The sequence below is a fragment of the Pristis pectinata genome, chromosome 2 (assembly GCF_009764475.1).
Source record: "Pristis pectinata isolate sPriPec2 chromosome 2, sPriPec2.1.pri, whole genome shotgun sequence".
In the NCBI taxonomy this organism is placed as follows: Eukaryota; Metazoa; Chordata; class Chondrichthyes; order Rhinopristiformes; family Pristidae; genus Pristis; species Pristis pectinata.
Window position 1 is genome coordinate 99,257,258 of NC_067406.1, and position 21,740 is coordinate 99,278,997.

Sequence of the window (21,740 nt, forward strand, 5' to 3'; positions counted from 1 at the left end):
AGAAAACCTTGACCCACTGTGATTTGCCTACCGCCGAAACAGGTCTACGGCAGATGCCACCTCCCTGGTCCTACACTCATTTCTGGAGCATCTGGTCATTAAAGTCACCTACCTTAGACTATTGTTTATTGACTATAGCTCCGCCTTCAATACTATAATTCTAAGCAAACTCATCTCCAAACTCTGAGACCTGGGACTTAATACCTCCCTTTGCAACTGGATCCTTGGCTTCCTAACCAACAGACCGCAATCAGTAAGGATAGGCAGCAACACCTCCACCACAGTTATTCGCAACATTGGTGCCACACAAGGCTGCGTCCTCAGTCCTGCCCTCTATTCCCTATGCACTCATGACTGCGTGGCCAGATTCTGCCCTAAAGTCATCTACAAGTTTGCAGAAGATACCACCATAGGGGCCGTATCTCAAATAACGAGGAGTCGGAGTACAGGAAGGAGATAGAGAGCTTAGAGGCATGGTGTCATGAAAACAACCTTTTCCTCAATGTCAGCAAAACAAAAGAGCTGGTCACTGACTTCACGAAGGGGGGCAGTGTACATGAACCTGTCTAAATCAATGGTGCTGAGGTCGAGAAGGTTGAGAACTTCAGGTTCCTGGAAGTGAACATCACCAACACCGAGGGATGTTGAGACACAATATCAGTCCAAAATTGAGTCCCGGACCAGTCATCAGACAGGTTTTTCACTGTACCTCGGTACAAGTGACAACAATAAACCAATACCAATACCAGTTGTGGCAAGGTTTACATGCTATAACGGGCTACAAAAAGAAGTCAGGCAGCACTGCCAACAATAGCAAGTCCCTTCACGATCAGCTTAACGCATTCTGTGCACGTTTTGAACAGAAGGGGATTGGTATGTCACCACCCACCCCAACAGCCTCCAATCCACCTGAACCCACGGTCACTGTTGCGGATGCAACATCAGTCGTCTGGAGAGTGAACCCATGGAAAGCAGCTATCCAGGATGGTGTCCCTGGCCTTGTCCTTGGATCCTGTGCAGAGCAGCTAGTGGGGGTATTTGCAGACATTTTTAATCTCTCCCTGCTCCAATCTGAGGTTCCCACTTGCTTTAAGAAGACCACTATCTTCCTTGTAGCTAAGAAAAGCAAGATAATGTGCCTTAATGACTACCCCTCAGTGGTTCTGACATCCACCATCATGAAGTGCTTCGAGAGGCTGATCATGTCATGCATTAACTCCAGCCTCCCAGACAACCTCGACCCATTGCAATTTGTCTACCACCGAAACAGCCATCTCCATAGCCCTACCCTCATTTCTGGGGCATCCAGTTTCTTCTATGTGCTCAAATTAAATTTAAATTGGTAAATTTGTTTATTATTGATTACAGCTCCGCCTTCAATATTATAATTCCAACCAAACTCACAGGCCTGCGACTCAACACCTCCCTTTGCAACTGGATCTTTGACTTCCTGACCAACAGACTGCAATCAGTAAGGATAGGCAGCAAAACCTCCACCATGGTTATTCTCAATACTGATGCCCCACAAGGCTGTGTCCTCAGCCCCCTACTCTACTCGCTATACACTCACAACTGCATGGCCAGATTCTGCTCTAACTCCATCTACAAGTTTGCAGATGACACCACCGTAGTGGGCCATATCTCAAATAACAATCAGTCGAAGTACTGGAAGGAGATAGAGAGCCTAGTGACATGGTGTCATGACAACAACCATTCCCTCAATGTCAGCAGTACAAAAGAGCTGGTCATTGCTTTTAGGAAGGGGGGCAGTGTACATGTTCCTATCTATGCCAATGGTCCTGACGTCGAGGGGGTTGAGAGTTTCTAGGAGTGAACATCACCAATAGCCTGTCCTGGTCCAACCATGTAGACACCATGGCCAAGAAAGCTCATCAGCGCCTCTACTTCCTCGGGAGGCTAAAGAAATTTGGCATGTCTCCTTTGACACTCACCAACTTTTATGGACACGGCATAGAAAGCATCCTATCTGGATGCATCATGGCTTGGTATGGCAACTGCTCTGCCCGAGGCCTCAATAAACTGCAGGGAGTTGTGGACACAGCTCAGCACATCACGGAAACCAGCCTCCCCTCCATGGACTCTGCTTATACTTCTCACTGCCTCAGTAAAGCAGCCAACATAATCAAAGATCCCACCCACCCCAGACATTCTCTCTTCTACTCTCTCCCATCGGGCAGAAGATACAAAAGCCTGAAAGCATGTACCACCAGGCTCAAGGACAACTTCTATCCTGCTATTATAAGACTATTGAATGGTTCCCTAGTACGATAAGATAGTCTCTTGACCTCACAATTTATCTCATTATGACCTTGCACCTTATTGTCTGCCTGCACTGCACTTCCTGTAACTGTAACACTTTATTCTGCATTCTGTTATTGTTTTACCTTGTACTACCTCAATGCACTGTGTAATGAATTGATTTGTATGAACAGTATGCAAGGCAATTCTTTCACCGTACCTTGGTACAAGTGACAATAATAAACAAATTTACCAATTTAAATTTAATTTGAGCACATAGAAGAAATTGGGCTTGAGGAAAGTTCTGGGGACATCTCCAGGAGTGGGTGGATTATTGTAGAAGGAAATGCTTTGTGCATTAGCACTACAACCGAAAACCTGTGGAGCATAGGGGAGTCAACTGGCAACCTTGCACAGAGCCTTGTGGAGGTCTCTTCAAATGAGCAAATCCTTTCCAGTACACAGATGATGGCCAATGCCATAAAACATACTCATGAACAAACCATAACACAGAACCTGGTGATCAACATCTCAACTTCCATTGCAGCACAAGTAGAAGGCACCTGAAGTGCAGTTACTGCAGTGGAGCTGAGACAGCAGACATTATGTCACCATTGTGGTGTACAAAGGGACATGCAGAATGTTATAGAAAGCTGTCTTCTAACAGGTTAAGGAGCACCTATGCAGAGAGAAACAGAATTAACATTTCAGGTCAAAGATGCCTTATCAGTGCAGGGTCTTTGATCTTAAATGTTAACTTGGTTTCTCCTTCCACAAATGCTGCCTGACCTGCTAAATACCTCCTGTATTTTCCGTTTTTGTTCCAAATTTCTAAATGCTATTGTTTTCCAACAATTACTAACAATGCTAAAATAACATTAGTGTAGCAATGGCTTTGTTGGATGGATATCTACTGTTCTCTCTCAGGTTGTGCAGCAGTTGTAACTGCACCAGTGCCATCCTGCCAGTATCATCATTGTCAATCACTGTTTCCCCTGCCCATGGCTCTCTAGCATGAAAGAGATGAATTTAATAAGCTCTCTAGGAATAGAGATCATCAATGACTTCCATTTTATGCATCAATGGGCAGCAATCTACGAGTCGCGGCAAGTATTTTCAACTCCCACCTGATGTTTATCAACACAAGAACATTGTGTGTTAAGAGTAAAATCTACGCAACATTAATACGCTTTGTTTTAAATATACATTGTAATCTACCTTCTGTATCAATCCGATCTCAACAATTTGGTTTCAATGCTGAAATGCTTTCAGTTACACCAAGTGTGCTATACCTTCCACCCTGAAGTGTGTGGGGAGGGGAGGGAAAGGAAACATCTGTCTATTTTCAAGCCATTGAAAGGCTACAGATCAACAATATTTCTGCAAAGGCTGTCAGAACTACCATTTTGTTCCTTTTCTTGCGATTATTAGTTACATCAATTTTCAGAACAGGCTGGAGATTTTCTTAAGTACATTGTTGGAAAAAATGGTCTGTTACCATGAGCTTGAGAAAGAAATGGAAACAAGTTGTGGGTTTTCCATTCCATTCATCTTTCACAGTGTCTCCTTTTATCGTGGGCAGCATTAACAAGGAGAATGACTGACTGTGTAACCTTCTCAACAATAGAACCATAGAGCACAATACAGGCCCTTCGGCCCGCCATGTTGTGCTGCCCTTCAAACCACACCTAAGACTATCTAACCTCTTCCTCCCACATATCCCTCTATCTTAAATTCCTCCATATGCTTATCTAACAATTTCTTGAACTTGTCCAATGTATCAGCCTCCACCACCACCCCAGGCAGTGCATTCCATGCACCAACCACTCTCTGGGTGAAAAACCTCCCTCTGACATCTCCCTTGAACTTCCCACCCATTACCTTAAAGCCATGTCCTCTTGTTTTGAGCATTGGTGCCCTGGGAAAGAGGCGCTGACTGTCCACTCTATCTATTCCTCTCAATATCTTGTACACCTCTATCATGTCTCTATCACAATGGGTGGCTCTTTGTGAACTTCACTAACATGTCCCCTCCACATTCTGCTGCAAACTCACTGAAAATTTGTTTATAATCTCATAAGCTGCCTTTGCAATTTAATTTTTTGAAGGACTTTTGGAAATCAGCTATTTTGGCTCCCTAATTGGAAATGCATGTGCATTTTATCTATATTCCACTTGGGGAAGATAATAATCCACAGGAAGCTATTGTCTAAGTATGAGGCTCTTACACCGAAGTCCAAGAATACTGATCGATGAAAGAGAAATAAACCTGTCTATGTACAGCACAATTACTGTCAGCACATGGTGAGAAAAGTCTGCTAAACTAACAGTTTTAATCTCGCCCATTGGCCCATGGTTTCATTAGTGGGGAGCATCTTCCACTTGCGGTACATCTATTCCTATTAAAATCTCATTCTCTGCCCATTATATTGATACAATAGACTTCACCCCAATCATGTGCCTTATCCTGCTTGCTTCCACGTCAGCTTACTCAGGCTAAATTGGAGAATTCCTTAGCTTCAAATGCAAACTGAGCAGAGACCTGTATTCTTTGTCCAAAAGAACTAAATTTGGCCATGCTGTTAGTTTATTCCTCTCAAAGTGATTGAGATCTCACTGGTAAGACTTCCAGCTTCGGGTTGATTGAAGTCAAGATATCAACACATTACAGCAATAACTAGTTATTTTCCTAATAAATAGGAAACAAATGAATAACTGCTGCCAGTTGACTTTCAATAACTAAAAATGCTGCAATATCCATTGTCCAACCTGAAATATTAACTCTGTTTCTCTCTGCACAGATGCTATCTGAACTGGTGAGTATTTCCAGCATTTCTATTTTCATTTCAGATTTGCAGAATCTGCAGCTTTTTGCCTTTAGACTGCAGTTATCTTTTACAATCTTGGGATGTTCCATTGTGTTTTACAGTTACCAGGGATACTGTTGTCATATAGAAAATGCAGCAATGAACACAAGTTATCACAAACAGCAATATATTCATGAGCAAGTAATCTCTTTTAGTGATGTGCTTTAAGGAATAAGTATTGGTCAGATCATTTGCAATAATTCCCTCCCTTACTTTCAAACTAGTATCATGGGAACATGCATGTTATGGCTAGATCAAATGGGGGCTCCTTTAACATCTTTTCTGAAAGTCATTTCTTGCAACAGTGTAGGAGTCTCTTAGTACTGCATTAGTTGCAATCCACTTCAGTCCCTTCCATTTCTAAAATAAATCAATCCATTAACTTATTAAAAGCTATCTTGACTTTTAATATGGTTACAGCATCAGGCTTTGCTGGACTTATTCTCGCTTTTTTTTGTTGTTCAGCTCTCCTCTCTCACACCCAGCTTGCTGCTGCTTTCATATGACAGGGGTCCATTAGTTATACTGGTTTTCACACCTGCAAGTTGCTCTGATACGCCTGGGCTGAGGTGGGAAATGCTTCCTTTCATTGGTATGTGATTGGCAACTCTGTGTTAAAAATCACTGATAGGTGTCAGCCTGTATTTGTGAGATGTGGGTTTGCACTTATAATTAATATTTAACATTAAGTTATCAATCTGTGGTAGATTGCACACTGTTACATTGCTACTGCCGCTTTTTATAAACCTATTCCTACTTATTTTTTAAAAAGGAATAACATAAAAATTTGAAAAGGTCATTACCAAGATGCAAAGTAGAACTGTGAGCCTTGTTCATGTCTTAGTTAAGTGGTCTGCTTTACCATCTTGATTTATGTTTTTAAACCTATGTTACTGAAAATTTTGTTTATAACCTTATTTTCCATTTCTATTCCATCGAAGCCCATCTCTCAGCTTTGAACTGCAACCTCTGCAGAACCAAGAGCAGCACTAAATTACTTGAAGTAGATTAAAACAAAGCACACGCATTCACAAATGTTTGCAGAATGCTTTTCAAACAAAAAGATAAAGACTACCAATCAAAAATCAAGGAACTGCAGATACTGGAAACCAGGAATAAAATTACAAAATGTTGGAAATAGTCAGGTCAGGTAGCATTTGCACAGAAAAAAGTTAACTTTTCAGATTGTTGACTTTTCATCAGAAATAGGAAAACTTATGGGAGGGGCAGGAGAACAAAGGGAATATCAGTGATAGGGTGAGGGTCAAGAGAAACTGACTGGCCTGAAAACTGGTGGTGCCTGCTGAGTGAGGGTAGTGAAATCACAACTGATCTGTCAGCAGGGATTGTAAATAGGGGAAACTGAATGAGAATAGAGGGGAGAGATTTAAAAATAATACAAAACAAGGCAGTTGCTAGAAATCTAAAATATAAGAGAATGCTGGAAATACCTACCAGATCAGACAGCTGTGGACAGAAAAACAGAGTTAACATGACAAGGTGATGATCTTTCATCAGAATGGGTCAGTTCTGAAACAAACAGGAAAGGCTGGTTATCTGAAATCATTGAATTCAGTCTTGAATCATGACAACTACATTGTGCTGAGTTGGAAGATGAGATGCTATTCCTCAAGCTTACTTTAGGCAGCACAGGAATGTAAGAATATAAATCCAGAGAAGTAAGGATGGGAGTGGGACCAAGAATTAAAATAAGTGGTAAGTGAAATTTTAGAGGCACTCCTGAGGAATGAATGGAATGCTCTACAAAGCAGTCACCCAATCTAAATTTGGTTTCATCATTGTAGAGGAGATCATACTATGGAAGTGTAGCACAGCTTCATCCTGAAACTGTGTTTGGGTGCCTGGAAGAGATAAAAGGGCAGGTGTTGTATCTCCTGTGGTAGCTTGGTGAGATGTGAAAGAGGAATGGTGGAGATGAATATGTGAACTAGGGAATCATGGAACGATCAGTTCCTTCTGAATGATGTAAAGGGACGGGAGGAGAAGATGTGTCATCAATTTGATGCTGTAAATTACTGTGAATGTGAAGGCTGGTAGCGTGGAAGGTATAGACAAGGAGACCCCAATGCTTGTTCTGGTTGGGAGGAGAAAGTTGAGGGTCCTGTCAACAATGGTAGAGAGGAAACTAGAGTAAAGGAAAAGGGAAGTCATCTCAGAAGTAATGTGTTTCAATGTGTTGTCATCAGAACCGTTATGATGGTGCTGCAGAAACTGAGAAAATGAAATAGAGTCCTTACAGGAACCTGAGTGATAGGAGGTGTGGTCAAGATAGCTGTGGGAGGTTATGGGTTGGCAATGGATGTTGATCACCAGCCTATCCCCTGAGACCACGGTAGAGAAGTGGAAACGGGGAAGGGAAAATCAGTGATGAATGATATGAAGGCGAGAACACAGTGGAAATTGACAGCAAAGGTGCGGAAACTTCAAGTTCTATAGGAGAGCAGAAAGCTTCACTATACAGTCATCAATATTCTGGTAAATGAGATGAAGGTGGAAGAACCTGAATAGGACTGAAAGAGGGATGGTTCCTCTATCCCACAAAGAAGTAGGCATAGTCTGAACCTGTGGTCCTAGAATGACTGTAAGTGAGAGCAGAGTGGAAATTGGCAGCAAAGGTGATGAAACTTTTGAGTTCTCTGCAAGAGCAGGAAGTTGCACCAATATAATCATTAATGTACTGGAAAAAGAATGAGGAATGGACCTGGGAAGGACTGAAACAAGGACTGTTCCACGTATCCACAAAGAGATCTCTTTGTGGTGAATGTCTGAGATAGAAATTGTTGGCAATTTTGATATTCTATTTGATTGTTTTCTCCATCTCTCCCCATCCTCTGCAACTTAAATCATGCTTGATTTGTAACTTTTCTATATTCCAATGAAGAACATCGACTTGAAGAATTAACCCCAATTCTCTCTGCACAGATTCTGCCTCACCTAAGTATTTCCAGTATTTGCTGCTTTTATTAAGCAGTACTTATGAATATTTAAGGAATTAACGAGAAATACAAGCCAAACTTTAATTTACTAGTTACACTGATAATTCTGGAGTCCATTGTGCATATAGGTTCCTTACTCCCAATATAGCAAGTGTTACGGACTCAGTGAAAGTCCCTTTAAGATAGAGAGTGTGTGTGTATGTGTGTGGGGGGCGTGCTTACGTCAATAGAAGATAAAGGACGTAATGACGTTGTTGAAGAGGTCAGAAGAAGAAGAAGAAAGAGAGAGAGAGAGAAGGGAGAGAGACACCAGCCTGCTTGTTTTCTCTATCGAAGGATGAGAAACAATAACTGTGTTTGCCATAGAAATCCATGTATGGAAGTTGGAAGTAATCCGGTGGAGTTCACTTTGTTGCTGACCTGTAGAAGGAAACAGGTATTTGTGTGTGGACGACCACGATTCGGATGCTTTTCGGGGTGAGGAAGTCACTACCGAGTAAACACTGGAGTGTCGTTTGGGTTCCATCGTGGAACATTTGGATTTCGTATTTACTCTCTCTATGTTTCTCTACATCTACGTCTTATCTTCTGACAACGGTGGTTGTTGAAGAAGCCCTTGCTCATGTTTCACCTTATGGCTTGCGGAACTGAACTTTAAGAACCATTCCGGAACTTGGAGTTTGGGACTTTGCCACACACACACACACGAAGAGTTTAGTTTTGGGGTTAACGTTCGAGGTTTAACATTTTTGAATTCTAACATACTAACATTTTTACTTTTATTTTACGTATTATCATAAGTAGTGATTAATAAAATAGTTTTTAACACTGAATCATGCTCAGTGTGTTTCTTTTGTTGCTGGTTTGTGACACAAGGAAGCAATAATGGATGAGGAGAGAAATCAAATGTGCTCATTGACATTGTAGAAAATCATGTTTAATTAAAACTGAATCTCTATTTAGAATAAATCTTTAGTGTAATTTGTAAGTCATTTCTTTTTACTATCAAACTATTTTGAGGCTATTTTCCCCATCTATCCATTGAAACGAATTAATTTTCTCAAAGCACAAAGTAAACAATTTGATATGAATGTTGACTCATGTGTTGAATTTTATAAAAGGAACCCCATTTTAAAATTGAGGCTGAAAACTGTAAAACAGATTTTGCAAAGAAAAAATGCAAATAATCACCAATATATTTCTCCAGATAATTTAACTTTTTTTAAAATATAAGTTGACATGTTTAAGCAAGTAAATTGTTAATGATTTTATTCCAGAGTAAGACCATTCAAAAAAATGAAACATGATTGAGTAGAGTGAATAACAGCAGCTTTATGGGAGTACCTTCTTCAGAAGGATTGTGGCTCACCACTGCCATCTTTCCAAGGACACTCAGGGATCTGCATTAAGTGCTGACCTAGCCAGCAACAGCCACATCCAGAAAAACAAATGCTAAGTATAAAAGGTCTTTCAGATGTATTTTTAAATATATAGCCTGATGGTATATTTCTATCTATAGTTCTATCAATAGCCTTGCAGGGAAATGAGGTACAGGCTGAGTCAAGTCAGAAAAACTCTGATTTTACCTTAAGAAAGGGCCAATGTGGGCAGCAGTTACCTTGACCTCAGCATCATGATGCCAGTAATGTTTCCCCTCAGGCCCCATCTGCATTTCCCTGATTGGTCTCCCAACCAAAATCAATAGGAAGATTTCCTTCTCCCTAGTCAACGTACAAGGCAGAACTAGACCATTAGCAATCTTGGCATCTTATCTGATTCTGAGCTGAGTTTCCAATCGTAGTAGCTTGTCAATCACCAACCCAGCCTATATTCACCTCAGTTACATTGTCCAACTGAAACCCTCATCCAAGGTTTTCCAATGTTTCACTTTCACAATGCCAATGAATGTCCCCTCACCTTCTGCACCCCCCCCCCATAAACTTGAATTCCCCCAGCTCCAAACTATAACTCATGCCATGTCCAATTTTATCCATCGTCTTGCTACTTGCTGACCCTACACTGGCTTGCTGTGGGAAACACCTCAATTCTAAAACTCACAGTCTTATTTTCAAGATCCTACATAGCCTTGTCCTTCCCAAGCTCTGTAACTGCTCTAGCCCTGTCATCTGCATACCCTATTTATGCAGCCCCAAATTTAACCACTCCACCACTCTGTGCCTTCAACTGCTAAGCCCCTAACTTGGAACTCTCTCCCAATGCATCTCCAACTCTTTCCCTCCTGTTTTAAAACACTCCTTTAAACCTATCTCTTTGTCCAAGATCTTTTTCCTAACATCTCCTTATGAGGTTTAATATTGTGAAACATCCCAAAGATAATATATAAATACATGTTTTTGTTGTTCAAGGAGCCCAATAGCAAGCTGTGGAAAACTACTTTGGAAACTAAAAGACAAGGACAGGACATTGAGCCAGGTTGCAAAGAGGTGGTTTTAAGGGGATTCTCAGATTGGGCAAAAAGTGAACCAAGAGCAGAGGACCTAAAGTTTCCCTTTGGTTATAGGACAAGCAGTACTGCTTTCTGGGTCACATAAGTAAAGGTAATAGATGTTAAAATGACTTTCATGAGCCTCTTCTGTGTGATTCATCTTCCTGCAAGGTTGACTGGGCAATAAAGTCATAGTCACTTCACCATTCAGGACTATCAACTATCTTTCACATCTGCTCAGAAGAGCACATTAACCAAATAACCTGTGGGACGGGAACACTGCAGTTAAGTCCCACAGGGTTTATTTAACTGTTCACATGCCCAACTTCTGCTGTGTGATAGAGAAAAATTCTTTTTATCTGCTCCTAGCCAGGAATGCATTAAAGGTATATAGGCACCAACTTGTTTTATATCTAGTCTGATCCTTCATTAAAATATTATGATAGGCCATGCCCTAATTAGATACCTGTGGACATTTTTGCATGTTGGATTGAGTGAATATAGGTTGGTCTTCCACCACCAACACCCACATCCACCAACCCCCCCCCCCCCACCCCCCACCAAACCCTCGCCAAGTGTTATTCTCCTGTGAATATCCTTCCACTGCTGATTTTGGCTCCCTTGCTGATCCATACAGCTCTTCCATCTAAAATGATGAATCAGGTAGTCTAGCACTCAAAGTTTTTCTGATATTGTTTTGTTTCCCAGTCTCTGTGGAGAGGTACTGGCTTTTGCAGTAACTACCATCAGGGTCTCAGTGAAATCAATGTTTGTACCTGTAGTTCATCACTCCATTCTGCTGCACACAGGTTCTCCAAAGCACTGTGGTCTGGCATTGGAATGTACATTGATCAGAAGTACTTTCTCAACTCTTGGGAGCCTGGACCATAGTCCATGTTGGCACAAAAAACAATTTGAACTATGTATATTTTTAATTCTCAGTAATATAATGCAATGACATTTTATGGTCCTGTACATTACTATGAATCACATATATCCATAATAATGCAGAATGTACACTCTCGCACACTGATAATCCAGACATTTAATTTGGCGTTGGGGGAGGCAGGTTGAAGAGGTTGGTTGTTTTAAAATTATAGCGTTCCCCACCAAAGATTACCACAATATCGTCTCTCCTTCCACAATCCTTAAGGCAAACAATTTCCTAGAAATAAGGCAAATTTGCATAACAGAGTCTGCAAAGCATTCTGAAATCAGTAATGTATCACAAATAAACTCAGGCCAGGGAACTAGCTGCACAGTCATCAGTACAACCTGCGAACACAAGATCTTAAACCAATCTTATAATAAACCACACTTTAAATGTGATGTCTGGCAATTAATGCACTTTACTTATAAAACTAAAAAGGGTAACTGTCAGCTGCAGGCCGTTACACACTACTGAATTATGCTAAGTGTTCACACTGTGTAGATCAGACTGCAGGCGACAGCATTTTTTGTTCTGATACCTACAGATGGCAGCAGAAGTAGATCAGATTCAGTTAAATTGATTGCTTAAACACAACACTGACAAGCAGAAAGAGAATCCAATAACAAAGATAACACAGAACGTGAGTATTCAAAACTGACTGCCTATGCCAGAGACTGTTCTCCAGCCACAGATCAAACATCAGGCCAATCTGACAACAGCTTCAATGTCTTTCTACCAGTTTGTCTGTCTGTCGGCTGAGATCAAGCACTGCACCTCTTTTGCTTATTACTTAAGCCATTAGTTTCATGAAATACACTGATTTTTGTTCATATTTTAAAAACAATAAATATTTTTCAGAAGCAGATGTGCTTAAAGCAATGGTACATTTTGCTGATGGTGACATTTTAACCTCTATACCTGTTCAAATTTCTTATTGAAACCAAGTAAATCAGTATTATGCAAAGATTAATTTAAGCAGCAAGGATTAAATGGAATTAAATCAGACACCAGACACAGAAAATTATGCAGACCAGCATTTAGGTGTGGAATGATGAGTGTGTGGAAATGCAATCTTGGACCAGTGCCAGTACATTGGAGACAGGAGAAGGAGTGTGAAATGAAAATGGGGCTCTCTGTAATAAATATCTCAGGCAGCTAAGGAAGTGAAGGTCATTGAAGTGTGCATAGTCTGTTTTGTGTTGCTGTTGACTAATTCATCAGAGATCAGAGTAAGGATAATCTATTCTGTCCTTTGAGCCTGCTCCCCCATTCAACAGATCTTGGCTGATCTTCCAGTCAGGTGAGGCAGGAGCTGACAAGCAATACGTGGATCCAGATGAGGAGGGGTTGTTGAGCAGAGGAGCCAGGTGGGGACAGGCGGGGAAGAGCGAAGAGGCTGGGAAGTGATTTGAGGACATTTAAGGGGCTGCAGATTATGGAATAATCTAATAAGAAAGGAAAATTGTGAGTGGAACCAGATAAGGGAGGGATGCTGGGCATGGGAATAAAAGGCTAAGGGGTAGTCAATTGAGTGTGTGGAGTGATAAACGGATGGAACCAGTTGGGGGAGGAGAAACAGGGGGCTGGTGGGGGGGGGGGGGGGGGGGGGGCGGGGTGTGGTGGTGTCAAAAAGAAAGAGTGTGTGTGAGAGGACCTGGATCAGGAGGAGAGATAAAGTAACAGAGGGAGAGCAATTACCTGAAATTGAAAATTACCTAAAACAATGTTCATTCCTTTGGGTTGTAGACTACCCGGGAGGGATGGTTGACATTTTGGGTCGAGATCCTGCATCATTTTTGATGGGAGAGAATGCAAAATGGAAGGAAAGATCTCGAGGTGACTACTCACAGATTGTGTGGCTCACAGATACAGAGAACCATCCCTGGATATATGCCCACCTCTGGAGTTGGAGGTGGAGAGATGTGGAAGTTACAGGGGTCAGCTACTGACTTATATAACTTAGCTAATGAAAGAATTTAAGTTATCTTGACACTCAGGTTTTTTAGGTTAATTGGCTAATTTACTTTACCCTCCCGCAGGTAGGTGGCAGTACAATTGGGAGGATATTAATGGGCATGTGTGAGAGAACAGGTTACTGGGAAGTAAGTAAGGGAATTGGATTGATGGGATTACTCTGAGAGCTGTCATTGATAGGATAAATGGCATTCTATGTCACAAGAAAATATATGAAAAAGCCTCTTCATATTCCACCTTTAGCCTTCTATAAAAGAACATAAGAAACAGGAGGGGGAGTCTACTCTGCCATTGATCAAGACCATGGCTGCCCTTTCACCTCAACACCATTTTCCTGCACTAACTCCAAATCACTTGATTCCTTTAATATCCAGAAATCTATTGAACTCTGTTTTGAATTAACACAATGACTGAGCCCTTTGTGGTAGAGAAATCCAAAGATTCACCACCCTCTGAGTGAAGAAGCATCTCAGTCCTTGCTGTACAAGCCAGGCACAGCATAGTGAAAGGTCATCTATTGATGCTTTAGGCTGATGACTTTTCAAAAGAACTGCCCTGAAGACATCTGACCTACTGAGTATTTACAGCGTTTTATGTTTTTTTATTCCAGGCTGATGTGACAATCTCAGCATTCAGAAGCACTTCTCTTCTGAGAGGGGAAGGAGCTGAATCTTGATGTCTAATCACTACATAGGTGTTCCCCCTGTGGCTGCTGGAAGACTGCATTTTTGCACATACTCTTTGAGAATCCTCAAGAACTCCTGTCGTAGATGGGCTAGCTAAAGATTGTTGACCTCAAGCAATTTAATGAGCAGGCTGGGATGGTTATGAGGCATGGCTAAGCATGCTACCTGAGAGGCTATCGTGGGAGGTGAACTGTTGACTTCACATAGGGGACCTTCAACACCCTGAACGTGCACACCAGGTGACCTCTTAGTGGTGAGGGTTGACAATGGTCAAAGACCCGCTGGCACCCACACTACATTACCATTGCTTCAGTCTCCAAACCCAGAGCTGAGCCCATCTGATAGACCTTGGATTAGAGGTGGATGGGATATTACTGTGCCAGAGAAGGTTTAGGCTGCTCACAGACTTTGAACTGGATCATGGTGTAACTGCGTGTAAATAGCAAGACTTCATGTGGTGTCTCTCTGCATCTCTGTGCTAGCTGTCAGCTGAACCAGCAGGACTCACAATCACGGTAGCGTAGCGGTTAGTGTGATGCTATTACAGCGCCAGCGATCGGGGTTCAATTCCCGTCGCTGTCTGTAAGGAGTTTGTACGTTCTCCCGTGTCTGCGTGGGTTTCCTCTGGGTGCTCCGGTTTCCTCCCACATTCTAAAGACGTACGAGTAGGTTAATTTGGGGTTTAAAATGGGCGGCGTGGACTTGTTGGGCCAAAAGGGCCTGTTACCACACTGTAAATAAAATTTAAAAAAAAAATGTGACAGGGCCAGCGTAGAGCCCTTGCAAAGAAGAGTGTATCATCTCCAGAGTGGAGATCATGGTCTCATGGCTCTACACAACCTCCTACCAGAGCTAAGGGTTGGGCTGCTCTATGTTCATTGTCATCTCCTATGTCTGGCCAGACAGGCCTCACCATTTCATTGTTGGCATCTGCACTGTCATGAAAGCATCTCAATCATGATCCTTGTTTGAGTCCTTTGCGGCAGTACAGATGTGTGGACCCATCCTCTGATGAGACTCTGCATCATATTCCTTACACCTTGTGTCAAACTTCAACCCACTCATGCCTTAAGTATTTCTGTGTGACACACATCTCTCCAATCTGATCTGCTCATCCCTCATGGTGCCATTCTCTGAGGACCAGTGCATGATGCACTTTGGTCATCATCTCATCACCCCCCTTCACCTCCTTGCCCTTCACTCATCCCTCCTGGCATCTCCCTCTGCTCTAATTCATGCTGTTCAGGTGACAGAGACACCTGCTCTTTCTACTCGGTAAAACAGAAGAGTGTAAATGTAAGCTGTGGCCAAAACACCATTAAGGACATACTGCAGCATATATGGTAATAATGATGTCTTCTGTATATCAATTCAAATGGGATGTAGTAATCATGAAGAAGCATTGTTGATCTTTCATGAAAAGCCTACGTTGGAGAGGTGGTAGTCCTTCTACTGCAGTCGAGTGTACCTCTTCCGGAGTAGGTGGTCTCCCTCTTATTCCTCACTGCTTTGGTTTAAATGGTGAAGAGAAATATTGAGTCACATTTTCATTACTCTACCTTTAGAGGCATCCTCTGGGCTGTTGGGGTGCACTGCATTTGTGTGCACATGTGCCTGTGCATACAGCTCGTCTTTTCACCGGGACATATTTTGTGAGTTCTTGGAACTTCTTCCAACATTGCACAGTCCTGGAGAAGACAACTTCCCTTTCTCACATTTCTTTAGGTCACAGAGTAAGGCTATTCAGTCACCTCATCCATGCCGGCTCTCAGACCATCAGTCCCATTTTCACACATCTCCCTGCAACATATTCTCTCTCACATCTCCATCAACTCCCTCCTGCCACCCACCATGAGTGGTAATTTACAGTGACCTACCAGCACAACTTTGGAATGTGAGAGGAAACTGGAGCACCCAGAGGAAACTACACAGTCACAGACAGAACATGCATATTCCACACAGACAGCACCCAAGGTTTGCACCAAACTTAGGCCCTGGAGTGCCACTGTGCCACCCCCACACCCACTGTGCCTCCCACAATTTCTGCCTCATGGTCCCCTAGCAGACACAATCTACTTCCTTGCATGTATCTTGTTCATAAGCACCTCAATGTCCTTTATGCAATTCTTTCCCTCTCTCCTGCAGCCTCTCTCTCCTCTACAGCAGTAATATTTTGCATGTCCTTATTACATAGAAAGAGGCCATGCATGCCAAACAGTCTACGCCGGCTCACGGAACGATCCCATTCAGCGACTAATTTTCCCTGCAACCTATTCTCCCCATATTACCTAAAATTCTGCCACTAACCTACACACTAGGGGCAATTTACAGCAACAATCTAACCTACAAATCTGCACACCTTTGGGATGTGGAAGGATATTGGAGCACCTGAAGGAAACCCATGTGGTTACAGGAAGATCGGGCAAGCTCCACATGGATTGCACTGGAAGTCAGGATTGAACCTGGGTCTCTGGAGCTGTGAGGCATCAGTGCTGCTTGCTATGCCACTGTGCCACAACATGTGTTCCTCTTGTCTCATTGCAATGGAAAGTGTGCACTGATGAGCAGATGCTCCTCTCTGATTACTGTGTAGCAAGATATCGGCAGTAGTGCTGAATACACTGTGGTGCTGTCAGGAATTGTTCATAATTGCTTTAGACTAATTTTGTGATTTTGCAAGAGGGATCTGATTTAGTGCTACACTAAATGCAAGGATACTTTATGCACTAAAAAAACGATGCAAACCAATTTCTAATGAAAAGTACTGATTAAGTTTTGGCCATTGGAAATCGACAAATCCGAAAGAAGTGCACTTGATACTTTTCCTGCTTACTGGAGATGTTACATTTTAAAGGTCAATGAAATTCAAATCAAAAAGACCTAATTAACGTCTTATAATGAAGTTAATTGCTGCAATAACTACCTGCCTGCCTATGCTAATTAAAGTCACAACTGCTGCATATCCAAACCCACCTGTGTAAATTCTGAGGGTGGGCCCTCGTTGCTTTGAGGTTGCAATCCAAAATCCTATTTTGACTGCCCCAACTTGCCTGTTCTAAAATAGTAATCAAAATTTGTGTATTGGGAGGAGAGATCTGTACATCTGCCAACCTCATATTATTCATGCATACATACATGTTAATCAGATGCAGTCTTGCACTTAATCTTATATTTTTCTAATTATTAACATTTAAAGGTTACTTTTGGAACCCTACCTGGAAATGAAGAGGGCTTCCGTAAGAGGTCCTGAGGATATGGCTTGTGATTGCAATGAATTCTTGTTCATATGTATAATTGGTAGCTACCTTATAAACACAAGTTGTGGTATACTGTATCAGTATTTATATTAATAAAGTTAATTGATCAGGGGTCTTGCTACTTGTTGAGTCCCTGTGCATGTACTACAGGGGAAAAACAGTGAGCAAGCTAAACCCTTTGTGTCTGTTTAAATTGCAAATCTGCCCTATTTGTGAGATCTTCACATCTTTTGAATACCTTATGAACAGGCCATGATTTGCACACTTCATGGATTTTCAGGGGATTGACAAAAATAATTTGTCAGCAAACTGAACTGAATTACTTTCAAGAAATCATAACTGCAAAGCAGCATGAACAATTTGTAACTGTGCTTTCTGCTTTCTATTTCAAAACAAAATGAAATGCAATTAGAATTAACCAGTATCAATTCCAGCAAAGAAACCAAAAGCGCTACAAGGTGACTGATAATCCACATGTCGGCAGCAATAAGTGTTCCAGCTCAACAATCATCTTCGATCAATGTATATTGTTACAATCTATCATCGCTATTTGCTCTGTAATTGAATTGAGTGGAGTGCATTTCTCACACAGTTTAAGCAATAGTTCACGGAGTATAGAAACAATTTATATTCACACCTTCAGTATATTGAATAATCCTTGTTCTAACCTCTCTTGCCTGAAAGGAGAATTTGCAGGTCAGACCACAAAATGCCCTCACCAATATTAGCTTTGAAAACATAATGAGTTTCATCTATCTTAAATACTCACGTCATAACCAGTGTTTCATCTCCTGGTTCACTCAATAGTCCATCTACAAAGACGGAAGTGCTGGTAAAATTATGTGTTGTCCAAGTATGTCCTTCATCTACACTGAATCTAGATGTAAAATATACAGAGTACTTCAATTATTCTCTTCATAGTCAGGACAACTGTTAAAGTGAATTAGAAACAAAGAAAATCCCAACATAAGGATGCTACTCAGCAGGTGCTCCTGATATGAATCCTCTAAATTATAATCTATGGTTTTTATACCCATCAGCTAGATACGTTCTTATACATTCCATTTCATTGCTTTAAGACATTGGTCCAGGTGGCTTGATTGGACTTCCTCCCAAGACTTACAGAGAGTTTACAGCTGCAACAGGCATGATTTGTTGATTACTGAAGGGCCTGCCAAGCCTCCTATTTTGAGTTCAGATGAACTCCGCACTGATTGTCTATCATCTGAGTACAGGGGCAGCCACTTGGCAGGCCCCCTGATTAAAGAGATAACATGCAATGCTTGGTCCTCCCTGGACTCCGACAGGGAGATCCAACTGTCCTTTACTGGGAGGTGGGGACTCAATTAAGTAAGGAAACAGTCGAAAATTTTCACCAATGTCAATCACCCAGGAGGAAGGGTACATTTAAACAAATATGTACCAAAAATTAAACTTCAGCTCCCTATTCATTTCCTGACCATTCCACCTTCCCCCACTATCCCCAATGACTATATCCCCAGACTCACTTCCCTGGAATACCCTCCAATTCCTAAACAGACCAACCCCTCACACTTTCCACTATGTAACACCTGCCCACTAATTGAGTCCCTGACTGGGCCAGAGATCTTGATCCTTCCCACTACCTCATTCAGACTGAGGTCTCCTGCCAGTCAACCCAGGTGCTTCATAAAGCCTCAGCAGATTGCTGAAAGGGGAGGCCAGCCATGCATTCATAAGCCAGGACATTAAGCCCCTACTGGCATTGTGAGGGAACACATTCACCAGCGGGCAGGAGACCAGGAAATTTCTGGTTGAGAGATCGTAAAGCGACCTTAATTTGACCACCTTCAGACCAGAAACAAAAGTAACCACTCCTGTAACTGCTGGTCACAAAGGTCTGTTTTGCTAACCCCTTTGAACACTTTAATCTAATGTTATTGAGAAATGCTTTAGTCTTTGCTGAAAACTACTGGTGTAAATTTAATTCAGGATAAAGGCAGCTTTTGCAAACAACATATTAACAAATTAATAATTGTTAACAATTTTGAAATTTGCCACTGAAATTCCTTACTTTAGTATCTTTAGGGGGATTGAGGTGTCCTTGATGGCGACAATAACACCACCATGATCTAGGTACAGAATGTGATGCTCTTCCTCAAATACCTGAAGGAAACAACAAAAGTGGATCTATTAGAACATTGAGATTATCACTGAGCCTCACGTAATTTATATCCTTAGGTCTGAAAACAATAAACAAGTTCAACATTATTTTAAAATTAATTGAGGTAAAGGACAACAAACTGCAACTCTGATCTAACTCAAAGCTTGCTTTTGAACAGATCTATGCAATGCACTAAAAAAGCACCCAGGTTTCAATGGAAATATATTTCCTCATTCTTTGCTCCATATTCCACTTAACAACTGGATCAATGGGGAATAAAAATGCTGGAAACACCCAGCAGGTCAGGCTGAATCTGTGGAAGGAGAAACAGAATTAACGTTTCAAGTCAAAAACCTTTGTCAGAATTGGGAAGAGAGTTTGACCTGAAACATTCACCCTGTTTCTATCATGTTCTACTTTTGATTTCTGATTTCCAGCATCTGCGTTTCTTTTCATTTTCAGATCAATCAGGATGCAACATGGTTTGTCAGCACAGTTTTGCAAAACTCCCCATGAAGTTCCTGAAAGCAGACTTGATTCACCTAATTTTCTCTCTTTCTTTGCATCTAGTGTTGAAGCACTCTGTCTGGAACAGATGGACAATCTAACATGATGAGCTCACTGCTTGGGGAATTCCAGTCATACTACTAATCCAGACAAAGGTCATTAGTTTACCAGCATACTGCACAAACAAACCAACATGAATTAAATGCTGATTGTTCACTGAAAGGAAAAGAAAAATGCAAAGATGATGAGAAAGAAATAGGAATGGGGGAACTGTAAGAAATTAACTTCTACTTGCAACTAAACTACAGCAGTTGTTACTAACAACTGAAGATCACTTTCAAACTCATTTACTACTTCAAAGCCATTTACTACTTTTTTCACCCTTTAATTAATAGGAAAATACAAGAATTCAAAAAGCAAATGATTGAATCATTTAAACCTGTAAGATATGTTAAATTAGTATTTTCAGCACAAAACAAAAACACATCAGTTCTCTGGTCTAAGTTAACAGCAGCTAATTCATGAATGGACACCCTGTGATTTAATTCACCCTGCAATCATTTTTCTTTAGCATATGAAATATGAGGAAGATTCTTGTTGGGGCATGAATTCTGTCTGTTGGCTGGATCATCTGTTTCCCCAGGCAATGAAGGTACAATACTTACTGCACCTGGTATTCCCAGATGGTCTTGTGTTCAAGTTTTAACCAGGCCTGATTCTATTTAGCTGGGTACTCACAATGAGAACACAGACCTATTGGTTCCCTCAGATCACTGATTTAAATCAAACAACAATCTGAATTTCTTCTGATCAGACAATGCTGTTTACCACTCTGTTGGAAGGGCATAGGTCCAACACCTCAATTTGTTTTTCTACATCAAGATTTTGCTGACTCCCTGAACATTCCCAGCACCTTCTATCCTTATTGTATATTTCATATTGTTTTGTGCACACCCTGCACAAAATCTTCACTCATGGGCACACGTATAGTTCATATGCATCAACCCACTCTGCATACTGGAATTCCTGAGAAAGTTAAAAATTATCTATTTCATGATTCATGGCATTCATTCCATTATAATTTCAGTTCAAGATTACAATAAAATAAGGTATGGCTTACAGATGGTGAAATTAGAAAAATAATTTTTATTACAACATAGCTGGAAATTTCTCCTCAAATAAAAATAATACCAAAGGTTCACAGTTACACACTGCAACAAGAGACAGAGTAGCCAAACGTAAAGGCACCGCAGGATAACTTTAAGAGTTTTGTGCATATTTTCTCAGTACCCATTGAGCATTACTTTCTTCCGTGAGGGCATTAGCTTTGAGGTGACTTCTCATATTAAAAAGTGAGAAGAGTTCTGTTCCTGTAGTGTGTTACTACTGGAGCATTCGTGAACAGAAGATTGGCTGGCCCTCAAACTATCCCCCTACATGAAAAAAAATCAAATTTTCTTTTTAACTGCCAATTAGTCTTGTGCTCTTTTGATATCCCTAAGATATGTAGTGGTTAATGCTTAGCTGGTAGCTTCCTGAGTCACATATATGACTGTTATCCGTAAATAAAGAATGGACTTCCAGGCAGATTAAGGTTTCAGGATAAAAGCATTCTGAATGATAAAAGATACAAGAGTATGACTCTCAGAGGAAAAAAAATATACACTCCTTTGAAACTAATGCTCATAGGGATTATGCTACACTCTTTGCAGT

At 41.2% G+C, this 21,740-nt stretch overlaps 1 protein-coding gene across 2 annotated transcripts in view; it reads right to left on the reverse strand.

Moving 5' to 3' along the window:
- sorcs2 (sortilin-related VPS10 domain containing receptor 2) overlaps positions 1–21,740 on the reverse strand; it is a 526,743-nt gene that overhangs the window by 47,268 nt on the left and 457,735 nt on the right. For both annotated transcript variants that reach the window (XM_052010588.1, XM_052010587.1), the window contains exons 13-14: positions 19,431–19,522; positions 18,147–18,254 (exon numbers count right to left, since the gene is read on the reverse strand). In XM_052010588.1, coding sequence (XP_051866548.1) covers positions 18,147–18,254; positions 19,431–19,522 — 200 coding nt within the window. The remainder of the gene's footprint in view (positions 1–18,146; positions 18,255–19,430; positions 19,523–21,740) is intronic.